Consider the following 20,178-nt stretch of genomic DNA (forward strand, 5'->3'; position numbering starts at 1 on the left):
TAGAAGAGTGGCCCAAACTAGAGGAAACAGCTAGTGCAAAAGCCCTGAAGAAGAAGCATGCCTGGCACGTTCCTGAAGGAGTAAAAAGGGCCAATCTGGCAGGAACAGAGAGAACAAAGGGATAAAATTAGTGAGTTGAAGGGTGGGGGCGGTGATTATATAGGACTTTGTAGACTATTATAAAGAATGTAGCTTTTATTGTGAATGAGAAGGGAATAAAAAGGTTTTGGTAGAGAAATAATAAGCTCTGATTTACCTTAAGAGAATAATCCTAGTTGCTGCTTTGATAACAGATTATTGGAGGTAAAGGATGAAAATTTATCTTTAATCTGTATGAAATGATAATGATATTTGCATTGGGGGTGATAGGAAGTTGTGGGATTCTGGAAATATTTTGATGATATAGCCAGTAAGACTAGCTATTGGGTGAGAGTGCAAAAGCATGAAAGAAATCAAGAATCACTCCAAGGTTTCAACCTAAGTAGCCAGAAGGATGGATATGCAATTGGCTGAGGCAGAACAGATTTCAGTTGGAATATCACAAATTGTATTTTGGAGGTGTTGGCAGGAGCTGTACTTTAGATAGCTGAATATATGAGTATGGAATTTAGTAGAGATCTGGGTTGGAGGTAGAAATTTGGAAATGGCAGGTATATTGACAGTTTTAAAACCACGAAAAGAGGACACATAGGGAGTAAGTATAATCAGAAGACGACAGAGGAAAGGAAAGGAGAAGGAAAAGGAAGAAGAGGAAATGAGAAGAGAAAAAGAAAGAAGTGGAGGGGAGAAAGGAACCAGGACTAAGAAGATGAAAAGAACAAGAAGAATCAACAAGGGAGCAACCAGTGAGGGAGAAGTAAAACCAAGAGAAATGATCAATGTGTGATTTGACATTGATTTTTCAAAGTGAGCTCAAGGAAAAGAGAACCCTGACAAAAAAGTGTTGGCAGAGTGATGTAGCAAAACTTCTCCACAGAAGTAGACATATGAGACAGCAATTGGTTGGCAAAGTGGAGTCAAGAGAAGAATTTGTTTTTAATATGGAAAGAATAGCAATAAGTTTAATATGGGAATAATGGAATGGGAAGCAAAATCTTTATAAGAAGGAAGAATTTCTGGAGCAATGTATTGAATGTCCTGAGTGACATGATCCAGTGCACAGTGGAAGGGTTTGCTGTCAGTGGGAACATGAAGTTTCTTGATGGTAACAGGTTCATGCAAAGGTACAGAAAGTAGAGCTTGTGCTATAGAAGGATAGTGGGAAACTTGGAAAAGTTTTTTTTCAGATTACTTCTGTTTTCTCAGTAAAGAAAGAAGATCAGCTATAAATGAATATGGATGCCTTCACCTTTGCATTTTTTCCCATGTGGGTGAATTTTCTAATTTCCCCAACACAGGCTTTCTATATTCATATTTTTATGTCATTTTCCAGGTGGCAAACATATATAGAAGTCAAAGGGCACTCTGGGAATAAGAAAAGAAGGACTTTTGGGCCCTTACTCCTTTAGAGATGCATTGCCATAATCACAGGTATTCTACCTTGATGACCAACATCCAACTTTAATCTGGAGCTTCCCAATATCCACAACCAAGAAAAGTAAGGTAACACCATACACATGTACTCTGCACTTTTAACTCTGCACTTTTTAGGTCTCTTCACATCACTCTTCTAATAAAGTCTTTCTATACCCACAATAGCTTTGTGGGGACATTGGTCCTAACACTTGTTCGTGGAAAGCTTTAGGGTAACGCTTTTAGAAGTTTACCTTTTCTACAAATGTTTGTTCTTTAATTAGATTTAAAGAAATATCTAGTCCAAAGTTTCCAAAGAGTATCACATGGAATTCTTTTACTTAACTAGTCCAGAAAGCTGCTCATTGAAAAAGGGTTTCTTGTCATAGGTTTTATTTTTTATTTTAAAGATCGTATTTATCCATTTGAGACAGAAAGAGAGAGCACAAGCAGGAGGAGGGGCAGAGGGAGAAGCAGACTCCCGGCCAAGCAAGGAGCCCAATGCAGGGATTGATCCCAGGACCCTGAGACCATGACCCAAGCCTAAGGCAGACGTTCAACCGACTGAGTCACCCAGGCGCCCCTTGTCATAGATTTTAGAAATGCCTCAAACTATATCTGCTTCTTGGAGATACCCAACATAAATTAGCATATTAATGACTTTGAGAAGTCTTAGGATAATAAAAACTTTCATAATCCAGTGTTTCCCATACTTCATTCTAGAATTCTTATTTTCATTAAACACATATATAACACGCTTTGCAAAACAGCTAGTTTAGCACTATTCCTTTTATGGATATATAATATTCCTAATAAAATCATTAGACATATTTTAGTTTGCTAATATTTAAGAAAATGAATGTGACTACTACATTATTGCAGTGTAGAGTAACCAACTCTAATATACACCTCTACCTACATAGAAAAAAGAAACAGTGATAAATGGATCATAACCTTCCCTGAAAGCAATGTTTTTCTCTATGTAAATATAGAAAATAGGGATCCCTGGGTGGCGCAGAGGTTTAGCGCCTGCCTTTGGCCTGGGGCGCGATCCTGGAGACCCGGGATCCAATCCCACGTCGGGCTCCCTGCATGGAGCCTGCTTCTCCCTCTGCCTGTGTCTCTGCCTCTCTCTCTCTGTGTGTGACTATCATGAATAAATAAATAAATAATCTTAAAAAAAAAGAAAATACTAAGGTTAAACAACAAAATGCTGTGGCTCTTTCAATCATCTACATATTAACACATTTACTCGTACCTAAAAGTCAATTGTGAACTCTCAGCAGAGAATTTTATTTTAATGACTTTTCCTTAATATATGTAATGAATCATGTAATACTTCAAGTGATATTATGCAAAATTTTATTTAAATAATAGGAAATTAAGTTTAAAATACTGAATAGTTGAAAGTGCTTGCAATATTGATTTAAATTGCTAATTTAGGGTACCTGGGTGGCTCAGTGGTTGAGTGTCTGCCTTTGGCTCAGGTCATGATCCCAGGGTCCTGGGATCAAGTCCCACAACAAGCTCCCCTCTGAGAGCCTGCTTCTCTCCCTGCCTGTGGCTCTGCCTTTCTCTCTGTGTCTCTCATGAATAAATAAATAAAATCTTAAAAAATAAACTGCTAATATAGTGAGTGATAATTACATAATGTGTCCCACCCCAGAAAAGATGTTACCATGAGGCATCCTTGGCACCTCATGGCCTCAGCAGCATAGGTTGGTGGTAGAAGAGATGAAAACAGTGAGTTGGTAGGACCAAGATTAAGGGAAATAATCCAGATGTCGATTTGACTCCCTAAGGGCCAGTAGATAAAAATTCAAAGCCAGTATTCAAATAAATGAAGGAAAACGGGGTTTGACTGAAGCAGGAACAGAGAGGCGAGTGGCAAAAAATAGGACCAGGTAAGTGTGCCATGGTAGCAACCATCATCATGAAAGAAAGAAAGAAAGAAAGAAAGAAAGAAAGAAAGAAAGAAAGAAAGAAAGAAAGAAAGAAAGAAAGAAAGAAAGAAAGAAAGAAAGAAAAGAAAGGGAGGGAGGGAGGGAGGGAGGAAGGAAGGAAGGAAGGAAGGAAGGAAGGAAGGAAGGAAGGAAAGAGAAAGAAAGAAGAAAGAAAGAAAGAAAGAAAGAAAGAAAGAAAGAAAGAAAGAAAGAAGAAAGAAAGAAAGAAAGAAAGAAAGAAAGAAAGAAAGAAAGAAAGAAAAGAAGAAAAGAAACAAAACCACAAAAGAGGTAGAATACAATAAATTGACTTGACACTGATGAAAGGGACTTGGATCTCTAATTTAGTGAACACCATGTAGGAAATAATTTCCCTCTTAAAATGCCTACATATGGCAAATACAAACTAGGGATATTTTGATACACAGATGTTGAATTAGGCGGCTAGGCATGCTTTCTACCTAAATGAATAGTAGACTAGTAAGGCATAGAATTCAATTTTGTACTTTAGAAAAATCACAGATTACTATATTATGGAACTCTGGGGTCTGTTCCAAGTAGTTGGAAGCATAAATGTTAAACCTACCAGTGCCAAGATTCTACAGTATTTAAAGTGACGTTGGTTCCTAACTCAAAAACTCGGGCACCATTTGGGGATACAAAGAGAAGAGCCCACTCCTCTATTAAAATGTCTAACAGTAAGGAATAAATCATAAAGGAAGTAAAATGTTCAAGACCACTGAAGTCTTTTTTTTTTGTAGTATTCAACTATTCATAGCATGCACAGCCTTCCCCTCCATCCTTCCAATTCCTCTCTAATAGAGCACCGCTTTTTTTTCCTTCAGGTGTCAATACTTCTCCAGGAGACCATGACTTGTAGGGGAGAATAGCCCCAGCCCCAGAGTGTGGTCTTGACTGGCCAATACCAATGATGGTGGTCGTATTCCCCCCATTAGTGATTGGTCTAGCTGTGGGTATGTAACTGCAGGAAACATTTGTGGTCAATAAGATGGGAGGGAAAGTTCTTTGAAGGGCTTCCAGAAAAGGTTTCATTGCTCATAATAGCCACCATAATGAAGCCAACACAGAGATCAGAGGAAGACAACTACAAAGCAAAGCCAGATTCCTGGCAAATCCTGGAGCTGCCTGACCTTCAGACTCTGTTAGAAAAGAGAAACATCTTATGACTTGAGTAGATTTCATTATAGGGGTTTTCTATTAGATGCAGGCATCCTAATAGATGGACGAGGGTTTGCTTTTTTTTTCTCTAAGTTTATACTAATGTAGGAAAAAATGCATTCACAAACAGAAACTCAAACATCAGAGGTTCATGTAAAATGCAAGTAAGTTTTCCCCAACCTCTCAGTGCTACATCTCAGAAATGATGTTAGCAACTCTTCTCATGCTGGTCATTAAAATTGCAAGTGATATATGCTTAAATCACTACTCTTTATCAACTTTCAAGAATCAATTGATGACCTACCATGAAAGAGGATAGAATTAATACACTAACCTTGTCTTCCACCTTGCCTTTCTTTCCTTTTCCTTCCATTTCGCAATATGTAAGGTACATTTTACATAATTCCTATAAAAATAATTAAATATTTTGTATACTGTTTATAGATTGATTGCAAAACACTTACGATTATGTAAACAACTTAACTGTAAATTAAGTAATTAGATCCATGAAAGAAACAAAATTCATATTTTCCAAATTGAGAAATTCCCAACCGTCAAATTCTAATGTAGCCTCTTGATTTCTTTCCAGCTCTCTTTATTCCTATATGAAGATAAATACTCAGTTGCCACTGTCTTGTTTCCTGTGTTGTACCCTTTCTTGAACATTGTAATTTAAAGCAAAAATCAGTATTTCTTCCATAAAGGATATGTGGGTAATAATCTTTGAGTTCTTGCATTATTAAAATGGCTTCATTTTTTTCTCACCTTCTTTTAATCATTTATCTGGTTATGAAGTTCTAAGTTTCAAACCACTTTTTCCTAAGACCTTTGAAGACATTGCTTCATTCCATGTCAGCACCTGGTATTATTCAAATGCCTGTTCAATTAATTCTTGCCACTCTATAGGGAAACCTTTTAACCTCACTTCCCCCCCACCAACTTCTCTGCAGTTCTTCCGAGCAAAACTCTATACACTGCTTTTCTAGACTTGATGTCTTCCATCCTCTCACCATTGTGTAATAATTTTTTTTTGGTATGGTTGGGTTAGAAGAGAAACTAATCTTTATATTCTCTCACAAGATGAGAGACCATCTTGCCAGCACTTGCCAGAAAGCTTATGATGAAAGTTGGCACTAGGAATAAGGTAATTTTTTATTTGTGCATATACGCAGAGAAAAAATGAATCAATTCTCAAAAGACTCTAATAAATTATTCACTGTATAGTATTTTGATCTGTTTCCATTTATCCCATTATTCTGCAGACATAGCCAAAGGATAGTTCGCCAAGAAAATGTATGTATAATATAGGAGTGAGTGTCATTATTCTATTCCTCATTACTTAGAAATACCTCAATTCACTAATCAACTGTCAGAACCTGTTTGATACCACTAGCTGCTAATACTGGTCCAATTACTAAAGGATGACACAGTAAGAATCATTTGCTCTTTATCCTAATAATCACATTTTAATTCTTCTGTACTCAAATACTATCTTATTTTTAAAATACAATTTAGTAACAATGACTAGTTTTTATTTTCTTGGGAGACTAATAAAGGAGTTTTTCACTTTATTAAATTGTACTGTCCTATTTTGCTTGATGATGACTTTTGTAGGTGTATAGTCCTGAAAAAAACAATGTTAAATAGCTATAGCAGCGATCAAAAGAAAAGCATGGTGATGAAATGTAGACTAAATAAAATCATAATGGGGCTGATGAGAGCTTTTTCATGTCGTAGTTAATTCAAACAGATGAGAGAATGGGAACACAAGCATATCATTTTTGCTCTACTTGAAGAATTACTATTTAGTATGTGTTTGTGCACATGTTCAAAAGATTCATTATGATTTTTTACTCAGTTTTATTTAGGTCAGTGTTTACCAAACTTTGTCAGTGGCACATTTGGATATAATCAAATGGTTCTGTGGTCTAGTAAGTTTGGCAAACAATAATTGGTATATCTTCTAGAAATTCATAATATAGACTGGCATATTGAAAGCTCTGAAGTCACTAAAAGGTCTGGTTCTGGGACTCAAATTTCCAATGCATGGGGGCATGTTTTCTTCCCACACCCAAAGCAATGCTCTGGACACCAGCTGGGTGTCCTACAGTTCAACTCAATTATGACACTGGCTACCTGGAGACATCATCATATCCCGCAGGTTAAGGGCTCCGTCCTACAAGACCACCCCCACTTCGGATGTCAAATTCAAGCTCAGCACATTACTTGTGTTTCTGACCAAATGGTTATATGACTGGAGGTTCCCACCACTTCCTCCTCAGGTTTGATTAATTTGCTAGAGCAGCTCACAAACTCAGAGAAACATTTTACTTACTAGATTATAGGTTATTATAAAGGATATAACTCAGGAACAGCTAGATAGAAGAGATTATAGAGCAAAGTATGAAGATAGGGCATGGAGATTCCTTCCACAGCTTCTCCAGGCATACCACTCTCCCCAAATCTCCATGTGTTCAAACTGGTAAGGAGGGTTGCTGAACCTTCCCCTTTTGGGTTTTTATGGAGGCTGCATTACTTAGGCACAATTGATTAAATCATTGCCATTCTGGAGAACAAGCTACTTGCTACACAGTTGGGAGTAATAATCGAAATTCTACTAAAATATCCATGTTAAAAATTCTGTCCAATAATTCACTGTAAATTATTTTCCAAATAATTTCTTTAAAAGCACTTAGTTTGGCTGCCATTCTCTTAAACCTACTCCAAACAGGTAGAGGCACCACTACCACCTGATAGAAACTGGTCTTGACAAAGTCATTTCTGGCCTCTAAATTGCTAAAAAAAAGAAAAAAACTCACAAAAAAACCCCACAATGGTCCACTCTAGGGATTATCTTGCTGGATCTAGTGGCAGCATTTTACAAAACTGATCACTTTAGACTTCTTGATAGATTTTTTTTTCACTTTCTCCCAAGACACAAAATCCTTCCTGCATTGGCTATTTCTTCTCATATATCTTTGTAAGTACCTCATTTTCTCCTTATACTTTTAGAGTACCTGAGGGCTCAGTTCTTAGATTGTGTTTTGTATAAATATTTCCTTGATTTCATTTAGCCTCAAGGTTTAAAGTATCATCTATATTTTGACAATTCCAAAATATACATTTCCAGCTCAGCTCTCTCTCTCCAAACTCCAGATGTATCTCCACCTTTCCCACATCGTCTCAAAGTTGGTATGGCCAAATTGAACTTCTCATCTTCCTTCTTAAATGCCTTTCTCTTGTAGCCCTGTCCATCTTAGTTAATAGCAACTATCTTTCTGGTCCTCTATAAACACAAAGCTTGGAATCATCCTTTCCTTCTCTTTCATACCTATATTCAAACCATAAGCAAATCTTGCCGGCTCTTCTTGCAGATTATGTGTGGAATCCAATCACTCTCCACCACCTCCATTGCTAGCATCCTGGTGCACTGGGTGAGCTGCACCAATTTCTCATTCTGGAACACTCAAATAGTCTATTCCATCATTACCCCTCCACAGTTCATCATCAACACGGCTGGTAGAATGATCTCTTTTAAATGTATGGAAGATGAAGTCATTTATTTGCTCGTAACTGAGTTATCACATCACGTTGTAAGGCCAAATTCCTTATGAAAGCCGAAAGCCCTACATAATCTGTCCCACTCCCAACTCTCACTACCTTTATGAACTCATCTCCAACTACTTTTCTTTGTTCACAGGCCTCTAGCTACATTGGCTTTTTTGCTCTTCCTAGAACTTGTCATTCGTGCTTCCATGCAAACAACTCAAACCTATGCAAATTCACCTTCTCAGTGAGGCCTACGCTGACCATCCTGTTGCTAATTGCAATACATGCTTGGCCTGCCTGCTCTCTCAATATCCCCTCTCTCTCCTCTGTGCTACACTTTTTCTGTAGAGTTTATCGTCTAACATAGTAATTTACATATTTATTATGGTGATTTCCTGTCTCCTTCTACTGGAATGGAAGCATGGGCACCCTATGGCGTTATTATAATAAATAACAATAAATAGGACTGCACAAGAAATCACTGTAGAGAAATTTTTTCCTTTCCAGGTTCTTGACTGAAATAGCTCTCCCCCACCACCACCCATCCTGTAATAAAAGACAGATTAACAGGAGAAAAACAAACAGATGTCTAATAACATCTGTATCTCCTGTATACATGGGAGATACCCGGAATTGAGTGATTTTAAAATGGCCCAAGCTATCACCTTAAATACCATCTCCAGAGAAAGACAAAAGATGTTGGGGTGAGGGAGCTAATTATGGAAAGTTTACAGGTAAAAACATAAACAAGAGTAAGGTTGTTCCATGCCTTCTCCATTGGTCAGGGTTTCTAGAGACTTAGTCATCATCTTTCTAGAGCAGAGGGAGACACCCTTACAAATATGTCCCCTATAAAAGCCAACATCTTCCTGGTTTTCAGAGCTTCTCCCATGACTACAGTTTTTTTGTGGGTTGTTTTTTGTTTTGTTTTAGAAAAGTAATCAGCCTAAAAAAATTCTGATGCCTAAAGGGCATATTTTGAGATGGCAAACTCTGCTTTTCTTCACTAGATAGTTCCCCCATAAAGCAAGGTCTAAAGAAAAGTTGGGGAGGAATCTCAGCAGCAAAGTGGAGATAAGAGGAAGAATCTGAATTTTGTAGAAGGGTTGAAGTAAGTACAGCCTGCATGGTAGGGAACACATGTACCACGTATCTACTGGTATCTTCCTGTGACTTTGGTTGTAATGATTACATGCAAATTGCTTCATCTATCCTTCCTGACACCATCAGTAAGTAGATGGAAAGAAATCTTGGAGAAGCAGGTTAGATAAGACAAAGACCTATGCCTGATTCACTGATGTAGTGTTTTATCAAAAGTCTGGTAATTCTAAAATTTTAAATTATCTCCTAGTATTAGAATTATCTCCTGAATTTTATTTGTCAGGGTTGGATATCAGGGTTTTCTTCCCTGCTATTGGTTTTCCTTAAATGTCTGATATTCCTTAGGCATCTGTATGTATTCATAAAGAACATCAAATTGCAGATAGCTGTGAAAAGCAAGTTTCCTCAGGAATTACTATATATGCCTGCATTAGACATCCATTTTAAACAGAAGCTATGGTTCTGTTTAAGTTGTTAGGGCATTTCAAGCAGCAGGCACCTATAGGTCAGTATGTGGACAGCATGCAGAAGCTATTGTTCTTGACACATGCTCAAGTAAGGAGGCTTTAATCTGGGAGTGAAATGCTATTACTCACCCTCCCTAACCCCAAGTGAAAATTCACTTCACCTCTATTCTACTTTCTATGGCACCTCAATACCATCACTAGGGAGCCTCCCTAACAGAGTAATCTGTATCTTCAGAGTTATTCTTTTAGGCTTTACCCTAAAGAAAGCTTCTCAGTAACAATTTATCTGGAGGTAAGAAGCAAGGGCAAGGGTTCCCAATGCAGTTCTTCAATGAATCAGCATTACTTGAACATTGGCCCATTTCTTGTCTCCTCCCATTCCTTCCCACTCAAATCTGAGCCTTAAAACTTCTCCTGGATACTTTCCTTGGCTTTGGTTATTTGCTTTTTCTCTCAATCTAATTCCTTCTGCTTTATACCTTCCTGGAATTTCTCAAAACTCTTGTTTTCCAAGCACTTTTATGACTTCATTCTTATATTTTCTGTCATTGGGACCAAGAGAGAGGGGAAACAATCATGGCTGATTATATTCAACTTGTCATGTGGAATTGAAGGTACCAGGATTAACATTAATATAAAAACTTTAGAGACCTGTTGGTGGTACCAATATTTTTCTTCTTTCTTCCATTTGGCAATGGTCTCTTCTTCCTCCAGTGTGTTCTTTTAATTGCTAAACAAACTTCTATTTCAGAAAATACCTGCCCTAGGAATGTGCAAATTTTTAGCTGTCCTTGGGCAGCCTGAATTTTCATAGAACTAATCTCAGAATTGAAACTAAGACTCATAGCACAAAAAATGCCTAAGATCAACAAGCAGATAAGCGGTTAATTATGCCAATTCTGGAGCACAAAAAAATCTCATGTCTACTATGTGCCCTATAGCATCCAATTCAAGACATATTCAATCCAGAAAACTGGAAAGATTACAAAAAACTCATTCAGTAGAAAGACTAAAAGTCATATAATATTATTATTTTGTCTAGAAGGAAAAAAAAAAGACTGTTGATTTGTGTAGGAAGTATAGATTAAGCTATTGTATTGGTCATTTTCCATTTTCTGTCTGTATACCCATACAGATTAAAAAAAAAAAGTTTAAGTTATTGAGGAAATGTTTATGTTGATTACTGGTCTAATTTCCAGGTGTTTATATATTAAACCACACACACACACACACCTCCACAGATTACCTAAGTATCTTTTCAATATTTAGTTTGTACCTTAAGTGTGTATGATTCAGGGTCTATTTTTTCGTTGCAAAAATTATGCCAGAGTCAAAGGGAGGTTTAAAAAAAAAAAAAAAAAAAAAAAAGGAAGGAAGGGTTTCAAATAAATCTTCAGCACGGGAAAAACAAGAGATAATCAGGTCCTGCAAAAATGGGGACAGCTGCTAAAAATATAAAGTTAATCCTGATTTGGAAATGGCTTTTTTTTCTTGCCTCACTTGTTCTGTTTGATAGGCTACAGATGATGCTTAGACCAAAATTCAAGCTACAGCTATTTTCTTATTATCAAACAAAAGTATTAAGTATACCTTCCAGGAAATAATTAAGATACATGAATTTAATGGAATAATTTCATTTTCTTCACAGCTTTCAAATTAAAAATGATAACAAATAACTTTATGCAAAGTCTCTCCTTTTTCCCCAATGAGGCCTAAAATGGAGAGTATACTTGCTCCTAGCAAGCAAATACACCAAAATTAAAATTAACAAAATCTTTAAGGTACCAAAATTTGTGAGGGAAGGAGGATGATAAGAAAGTAAGAGAAATTACCAAATGGCAACCAAACAAGGTCACATCAGGGTTTCAGGTTAGTCCAAAATAACTTCTGGAATATGGTCTATGGCCCCATTGTTCATATACCTTCCACAGCTCTAGAACTACAGAATAAACTTTTAACAATAAAATGAGAACCGAGAACATCATATTGTAAATACTATATTTCTCTCACTCACAATGTTGTATGAGACATTTACTAGTTTTAATATGTATCCATAGGATTAATACTCATATGGAGTATGATGCAAAAAGTGCAGGACTAAAGAAATAAGTCTATATGAAAACAAAAGCACACATTTCTTAGGATTTAAAAATATTGCACATAATAAGGTTGCACAGAAATTACTGGCTGTTTTTACATATAGAATGAGGTATTAGTCAATCTATAGATAAAGATGAGTGCAAAGAGGAGGAACCACACACACACAAAAATACATAAATCCATGTAAGACCTAGAGCGCCAACAACTAAGAAAGAAATGTGAAAAGATGTGTAAATTAGCTATGATTTCAACACTACAAAATCATTAGCCAGGGACCAAACACGTAACAATCTCTTGGTAATATTTCAAAAGTTTTCAATGTTCTTTTGGCCTAAAGGGCTATGAGCAATACAATCATTTCCTTTACTCCAATTTTTACTGCAGGAAGGTATGGTTCTGTGGTGAATATTAAATCATGCCTTTCTGAAGCTTTCAGTGGAAAGATACTGCTATCCTTTGCTGAATGACTCAATTACAATTTCATGTACACTTAGCAACCCAAGTCAGAGATGCTGCGGAGCATGCAATTTTAAATTAGCAAAGGTTTCACTGCAAAAACCATTCAAGTTCACACAATTTAAATCTACAATAAGTTTCAAAGGCTAACCTTTAAATATATCAGGCGAACTCAATCTTTTCTTGGTAATAAAACTGGCCACATAAGTAAGCCCAAGGGCAGGTAGAGAAAAAACCAGGCAGAATTACAATCTTTTTTTTTAAAGAATCTTTCCTAATCAGGGAAATTAATAATTAGCTATTTCTCTACTGAGTGTTGCTGAATTTGTCAAAAACCATTTAAATACATTTAATACCTTATCAAGTTAAGTGAAATCATGCACTTGTCAAAATAGTTCACAGAAAATTGTTTTGCATCAAAGATATTGAAGAAAATTCAACTAGTTGGGTTTAGAAAGAACAGAAAAATCGTGAACTACTGTCCTGAACAGTCAGTATATGTAGTAACCATATTTCCTCTCCGTTGAGTGACAGTCCTGCAGTGCTTGCTAGATCCATGGAATCTATTTTCAGTCTGTACTGTGTGCCGATTGGTGGTGTCAAAACCACTAAAAGAAAACATTTTCTCCATATCTTCAAACATGTCATCAAACAGTCCACCTCCAAAAGAAAACTCCTGGAAATGATGTCTTTGTCTACTGGAACCATCCTGGCGTGTCTGGAAGTGATTCTCAAAATGCTTCTTGGATCGAGTGTTTTGGTTTTGACCAAAAAACCCAAAGTCTTTAAATAAGTCATCAAAATTGAAGTTAAATGATTGCTCAAAAGGACTTCCGCTACCTCTTTGTCCTTTAACGTTAGTAAAAGCACTGTGTCCAACTGTATCATATTCTTTTCGCCTATTAGCATCTGAGAGTGTTTCGTACGCTGAAGGAAATAAAAATACTTTAGTAACTGAAGGTAATGAAAATTACATACATCCAAATCTCTTCAAATAAGTGAATTCAACTCTCTTTTTTAGGGAAAAGATTTCATATCACCATTAAGCCAAGACATCACAAACACAGGAAAAAAAATGAAAGGTACAAAAGGCAGGGCCTTTGTCCTATATACTGTGCAGTATCAGCTGTTGGAATAATGCCAGCCCTTAGTAAATAACCAATAAATGAATGCTACACCATTACTTACAAATAAGCATGTGGACAACAATTACAGAGTTATTTTTCATATTACTTGGGTAAAACCATTACCTGTATTAAATAATTTAACGGTCCAATACAACCAATTAAAATTCTCACTTACTTACTAGTTGAAGTAAATGTTTAACTCTCTACTCAATTACTTCCACCCACCATTAATTACTGAATGCTCAGGAGGTGCAATTTGTTTTAGAACTAGTCTTAAAATTTGTTTCATATTTTTCCTTTAAACACAAATGTGGCTTTTAAATATAGATCAAGTGAAGGAAAAAAACCTAAACATTTCAGTCTATTTAAATTTTTTATAGCTAATGTTTTATATTTAATCTCCATACTTAGTAAATAAAAACTGTTTCATAAGTTAGCTTTTTACATATCTAAAATTCCTTTTAACATGGAAACAAGCAATTTCATAAATAATAAAAGAATAAAGTAATACATTTTTAACATTTTAGGATCTATGTGACAATAAAAATTGATATTACCATTCATCCATCCATCCATCCATCCAGGAATCAAAGCAATTGTGGTAAAAAGATAGTCTCAACAATCTCCTTTATTTAAATGTAGACCCTACTCTGTGACCCATCATCACATTATCCCCAAATATACACTTCTTAGCTATAATTCTCCTTTACTACTAATTAGTATTTGTGAGACCTCAGAGATAATCATTTACTTACCTTCTGCAATCTCTCTGAATTTTGCTTCAGCATCAGGACTCTTATTTTTGTCAGGATGGTACTTCATGGCCAACTTGTGAAAAGCTTTCTTGATTTGGCGCTCTGATGCTGATTTTGGCACACCTAAGATATCATAGTAACTTTTTGATGCCAAAATTAATTCCGTTATCATTAAAATGCAGATTGCAAAGACGAAAACTGACTGGGGAGTAGCCATTTCTAATATCCTAAAAAAAAAAAAAAAAGAAAAAAAAATTTTATCCATGGAGCCAATCTTAACACTTCATTCTTCTTTTAGGATACAATGCATACTTAACGCGCCATCAAAATGTTAAGCCTATAGTATCTCGTACTTGTTCCCATGTTATTTCGTTTTTGCAGGCTTTATTACCTCTACGTTGGTTGTGACCTTCTTAAAAGCAAATATAATTCAAATTGAGAAAAAAATCGCTTTACCTTTTCACTAATACTCTGATCAGACACAGAGTAGACACAAAAATATTCAATAACTGTTTTTTTTTACCAGTAAACACTGAAGGCTAATGATTTGTGAACACTGTAAAAAGGGTGGAAAATCCACATACTTTTTAAAGGGATGTCAATTTTCCTTTCAAGAACTTGTATTCTAAGAGGACTAAAACTATTTGACTTCGCAGGAAAAAAAAAAAAAAGTACAATACCGAGGTAAAGAGCCCAGTATGTCTGAACTGATGATCCTCCCTCCCTAAGAAAGCCCTGACTTCACTTTCCTTTCAGCAAGGTGAGCCAAGGGCTGCACATACTGAATCTCAGTGGCATATTAATCTTGACAATACAATAGCATGTGATGATTTTTTTAATTGTAAGATTCCCAAATATTTAACCCAAAAACAAACAAAAAGTATAAATGGTGTTTTGGTAAAAAAACAAAAACAAAAACAAAAAACCACTCCTAACGGAATTCAAGATTTCTGCTCAGACTCCCAGAAACATCACAGTCTGTACGTTTAGATAAGGTAAACACCTATTTTTCAAACTTCTTGATAGTCAAAGAGAAGAAAACCACTTCTCTAACCTTAAAGGTGGTCTATCTACGTAAGGAATCAACATAGGATCCTGCGTAGTACACATGCGACGACCTGGGATTCAAAAACGAATGTGATCCCGTGTTTTGTGAAGTCTGCACTAGGAGTCCTTAATAACCTGTGATGACATAACAAGGCTGACGAAAGACGCTAGGGTTTGTGGAAACTGCCTGCCTTCCTCTCCTGTGGCCTCTGCTGAGCGCAATTAGCAGACGGATTCCTCCTTTCCGAAGACTTACTCAGAGTCACGGGTACTAAGGATCAAGTACGAGCTCCTGGTTTACAGAAGCCAAACCTGGGGGGGCAGCCCGGGTGCGGCTCGGCGGGTCAGCGCCGCCTTCGGCCCAGGGCGTGACCCCGGGGTCGCGGGATCGAGTCCCAAGTCCCGCGTCGGGCTCCCTGGTGGGGCCTGCTTCTCCCCCTGCCTGTGTCTCTGCCTCTCTCTGTGTGTCTCTCGTGAACAAACAAATAAAATCTTTAAAAAAAAAAAAAAAAAGAAAAAGTAAAGAAAGAACGCAAGCCGAGCGGGGGCCGTGGACGCCACCAAGACAGCAGGTACTTGTACTTGCCGCAGCCCGAGGGCAGGTCCGAGCCTGACGGGGAGGGAGGCGGAGGCGGAGGCGCGCCGCGGGCGGGCTCCAGTGAGGGCTGGCCGGCCGCTCCACACTGGGCAGCCCACGGACGTCTCCTTCCCGAGGGCGAGCGCGGGGACAGCGGCCTGGGCCAGCCTGCATCCCCAGACGCCCGGGGCCCGTCCGGCCCGTCCGGCGCCGCCGCCGCGGTGTCCTCGGCCGTCCCCGCCCCGGGAGGAGCTGTCCGACGCCCGGAGAAGCCCGCGGCCAGCCCCGAACACGAAACGCCCCAGTCAGGGCTTCGGTCGCCTCCTCCTCCTGACCCCTCACCGCCACCAGGCAGGCAGCTGGAGGCCCCGCGACGACCGTGGCGGACCCCGGGGCCCCGGGTCAGCCCTCAAAGAGCGGCCGAGGCCCCGGGGGGGCCGCCCTGCACACCCCGCCCCGCGACCCCGGCCTCGTCCCTCACCCGCACCCTCCGCCGGCCGCTGCCCCGCCGCAGAGCTGAGGCGCCGGGAGGCTGACGCCCGGCCCCCCACGGGCCCTCGCGCCGGCCCCCGACGCCCCCCTCCGCCGCGCGCACACAGACCTAGCGCTCCGCCAGCCGCCGCCGCCGCCGCCGCGTCCCCCCTCAGCTCGCTCCCCGCTGGCCGGCGGCCGCCGCTGCCGCTGCCGCTGCCGCTGCCGCCACCTCAGGAGAAGACCTTACACGAAACGCTCCCCTATTGGCTCCTGCGTCCCCACGTGACCCTGGCGCCCTACGCGCACGTGGAAAACTGTTGTTGCCGCTCCGCCCGCGCGTCACTTCCGGCCCCAACCTCCAGAAAGGGCGGCGCTGAAGCCGGCAGAAGCGGAAGTGAGTCGACGGTCGCGACCGTCCTTCCGGCTCGGCCGCTTGTGGCGCAGGCGCAGTGGCTCGGCGACGCGCCGGGGGTGGTAGCCCGCTCCGCCTTGGCGGACGGGGTGACGGCAGCGCCCCTCGCCGGCCCGGCCCCTCCGGGCCGCCGCGGAGGGAGCGATGCCTCGCTACTGCGCGGCGATTTGCTGTAAGAACCGTCGGGGACGGAACAGTAAGGACCGGAAGCTGAGTTTTTACCCGTAAGTTGTCCCCGGAGCAGAAGCGTCCGCCTTTACGGTGAGGCCACGGGGCTGTGGCGTTTGGGGCCGGCGGTACCTGGAGAGTCGTCCTCGGCCCCACCGGCGCGTCCCGTCACAGCGCGGGAGGACGGCGTGGAGGCTCGAGTTCAGGTTTATTCAGAAACGTCCTAACCGAGAAGGACGCGGGGCTGGTGGGAGGCGGAGCGGCCCTTTGCGGGGGGGGGGGGGTAAACGTCCGGCTGGCGCGTGGGGGCGGCGCTCCGCGATTTTCAGAGCGTTTCCCGCCTTCGCCTGGTCTCTGTTGGACGAGGACTTCCGCCTCAGGTGCGCCTCAGGTGAGCCTCAGGTGAGCCTCAGGTGCGCCTCAGGCCGGCCACAGCCGCGCTCACGCTCACCTCACGCCTTCTGGGAGGTAACTCCGCTCGCGTAGACGGCCCTTCCTTCCGTTTTTTTCCCCCCGAAGAAACGGAGGCCCTTCAGGAAGTAGGCCAGGCTGGAAGCGTCGTGAGCGCGCGCAGGCCTCCCCGTGACGCCCTCCCGACCGTCCCGGGAGCAGGTCAGGGTCGTGCCCAACTAGCCGCCACGCTCTGTCTCCGGGAAGCCCCAGGAGGGAAACCCCCCTTTTTATTCAGGAGAACAGGGGAGCCGGAGCGGGTGGCATTTTCGAGTGCAGGTCCCCAAAGCCAGCCGCACTCCCGAGGCCCCAAACCCGGCGCCCCGACTCTGAAGCTGACTGACCTTCCGCAGATTTATTTAAAAAGTCTCTGCCTAAGATCTCTCACCTGAAAAGGGAGATTAAATCGTCCCTACTTCCTTTCGTGTGCAAATAGGCAAAGCAGCCCTTAACGTTCAGTACGTGCTTAACGTATGTGAGAATCCACATATTTACAATATTCTATTTCCTTTTTTGTTTGTTTGTAAAATTCATTTAGCTCTAACCTGATCGTCTTTTAGATTTTTTACCGGCTATTTTGTGAAGACTTTTTTTTCTTTTTTCTTTTTTTTTTTTTTAAGACCGGAAGCTCTCTGCTCACAGACACGGTTGTTTTCCATTATTTTAACTAATGGGTTTGGGTGGGGGAGGAACCCTGATAAGCCAAAATAATTCACATGTGGCAGTATTTCCAGGACTCTTTCCCGCTTGGAGGCCACAAGATGCAGAGAGAGATTTTGGGGGAGATTCTAGTTTAACAATAGCTATGGTTCTTGAAAGTATGTAACAAACCCAGAAAACAAAAACATGTTGAACTTGATTTAGCCTTATTTTCCAGATTGATTTGGCCTTCATGGGGGGGGGGGGGCAATAACTCCAGACTCCCAAATTCTTTAAATTTTTCCATAGTTACTGTATTTAAGGAGGGTAAAATAACAATGCCAGAGGAAGTCAGTTACAAAGATTTTTTTCTTCAAAATGTGAATTTACCAAAAGTGGATTTTTAAATGTTATTTCCCCCATGTAACCCGCAAAATAAAAATTAGTTTTATTCCCCTAATAGCATCAAACTTGAATTGGATTTGTTAATGCTAACACTGTAGCAAGCTGTACTGTACTATAGATTACTTTGAGAATTCAGCTTGTGTGTGCATATAGTGTTAAGTTTATAATATTATTTTATGCTTTGGGAGGAATTAGAAAGATGGTGAAACAAAATTACAAGCAAATTGAGCCACTGTAAAGGCCCTGAGTTGTTCAGGAAACGTATTGCCTGAGATTTCTTAGAGATTTACCTGTTGAGAAAGCATTGCAGTCCAGTTACCAGTAAGGATATTCAGAGTATTTTTTTTTTAATTGTGTGATAACTTAGTATATAGGTATGATAGAAATAGTTTGCAAACAGCATCCTTATACATGAGATTACATGTAAAAATATTGTAAAGGGCATATTCTCATTTTAGATGTAGCAGAAAAGGTATGAACTTTTCTATGGCTAAAAGAATTCAGGTCCTCTGAAAAGAAAAATTATTTTTGTCCTTCAATGCCTTTTCTGATTATGTCTATAACCTGAGGTCTTGATATGTGCAAGGTTAAGGAGTTTTCAAACCATGTGTGAAAACTGTATCTGTTGTAAGAACTTCTGAAGGTAGGTCATATGATTTTTCCATGTAAGGGTATTTGAGTTAAAAATTATTTTCTATAAAGTACCTAGACTCCTTTTCTTTAGCATCTTGTAAAGTTACCAGTATTTGCAGGATGGGGGGAGGGGAGGAAGCATGCTATTATAAAGCATAAACTAAGTGGTAGGAATTGAGAGGGAATATATAATTGCTTTTTGTATGAGAAACCTTATATTCTTTTTTAAAAGTAGGAAATTAGACTTCATAAAATCATTTTAAGAAATATGAATACTGTGTTAACTGTTCAATGCAGTTTAAACTGAAACCTATTTAGACTGGTAGGAAAAAGTTTTCTCTCAGATTCTGTCATTAGCCCAATTTTGCCTATAAAACACATCTCAGTAAGTTAGCACCAACTCTCAGTAAAGGTTATTGTCAGCACAGGAACAACACATATAAAGAACTGTCTTACCTTTCTCTGTCTTTTCTGTTTGATTTATTTCATGTTATATCAGAGTCTATTTGTAACCTGTTTAGTTCTTGTGTCAGTTTTCAGAGCTTGAATTTTAGGGTTCTCAATTCTCTGGTTGTAGAAGTTTAGAAATATTAAATTACATATGGGTAGAATTGAGCCTGAATCTGGTAAAGGGAATGGAATATTAGTAGTTTTATAAAATTTAGTATTCATTGTCAATTAAATCACTTGTTTGAACTAACTTCTTATTTTAAAAATGTTAATATAAGTAAGAGCCTAAAGCTTAATATTTCTTAAGTTATAGACAAGACACCATTTAACTTGTAGTATTAGTGTAGAATACATTTGAGTGGGACTTTGTTTATGAAAAGCTTTTTCCTAGTTCTAGGCAAAATACATAACAAAATAAAAATGAAATATAATCCACAGAAAATATGAATAGATTTCACCCTTTGTTGGAACACATATTTTTACTTGAAGGACTTGTTATGTTTTACCAGCCATTGCTCTTTTTTGTTTAAGATTTTATTTAGAGAAAGTGCTCACGCAAGAAGGGGAAGGGGCAGGGGCTGAGAGAGAGACGGAGAATCTCTGGCATGCTCCACACTCAGCGCAGGAGCCCAACTCAGAGCTCAGTCCCAGGACCCTGAGATAATGACGTGAGCTGAAATCAGAGTCAGACGCTTAGTCACTTAGTCAACTGAGCCACAGAGGAACCCTACGAG

At 39.7% G+C, this 20,178-nt stretch overlaps 2 protein-coding genes and 1 long non-coding RNA gene across 20 annotated transcripts in view; 2 read left to right on the forward strand and 1 right to left on the reverse strand.

Annotated features, from left to right (window-relative positions):
• The window catches only part of LOC144288576 (uncharacterized), a 30,138-nt gene extending 23,967 nt beyond the window's left edge, over positions 1-6,171 (forward strand). The window contains exons 2-3 of the long non-coding RNA XR_013356545.1: positions 1,433-1,602; positions 5,224-6,171. This is a non-coding gene — a long non-coding RNA (uncharacterized LOC144288576). The remainder of the gene's footprint in view (positions 1-1,432; positions 1,603-5,223) is intronic.
• A 5,561-nt stretch (positions 6,172-11,732) lies between these two features.
• Positions 11,733-17,115, reverse strand: DNAJB9 (DnaJ heat shock protein family (Hsp40) member B9). 4 transcript variants are annotated; one of them, XM_077856188.1, is made up of 3 exons: positions 16,922-17,115; positions 14,190-14,416; positions 11,733-13,234 (listed from the first exon to the last, which is right to left on the reverse strand). In XM_077856188.1, the coding sequence occupies exons 2-3, from the start codon at positions 14,404-14,406 to the stop codon at positions 12,783-12,785; spliced, it is 669 nt and encodes a 222-aa protein (XP_077712314.1). In that variant the 5' UTR covers positions 14,407-14,416; positions 16,922-17,115; the 3' UTR covers positions 11,733-12,782. The 4 variants fall into 4 exon arrangements, with proteins under 4 accessions (XP_077712314.1, XP_077712312.1, XP_077712313.1 ...); XM_077856186.1 differs by lacking the exon at positions 16,922-17,115 and adding an exon at positions 16,415-16,573; XM_077856187.1 differs by lacking the exon at positions 16,922-17,115 and adding an exon at positions 16,295-16,394.
• Positions 16,712-20,178, forward strand: part of THAP5 (THAP domain containing 5) — a 143,848-nt gene continuing 140,381 nt past the window's right edge. For 2 of the 15 annotated variants that reach the window (XM_077856176.1, XM_077856175.1), the window contains exon 1: positions 16,717-16,923. In XM_077856176.1, the coding sequence (XP_077712302.1) occupies positions 16,844-16,923 (80 nt within the window). In that variant the 5' untranslated portion in view covers positions 16,717-16,843. Of the gene's footprint in view, positions 17,074-17,176; positions 17,259-17,316; positions 17,336-17,364; positions 17,480-17,598; positions 17,776-20,178 lie in introns of those variants that run through there. The other 13 variants (XM_077856178.1, XM_077856177.1, XM_077856179.1 and 10 more) reach the window with 11 other exon arrangements.

Source organism: Canis aureus, chromosome 18, assembly GCF_053574225.1.
Source record: "Canis aureus isolate CA01 chromosome 18, VMU_Caureus_v.1.0, whole genome shotgun sequence".
Classification (NCBI taxonomy): Eukaryota; Metazoa; Chordata; class Mammalia; order Carnivora; family Canidae; genus Canis; species Canis aureus.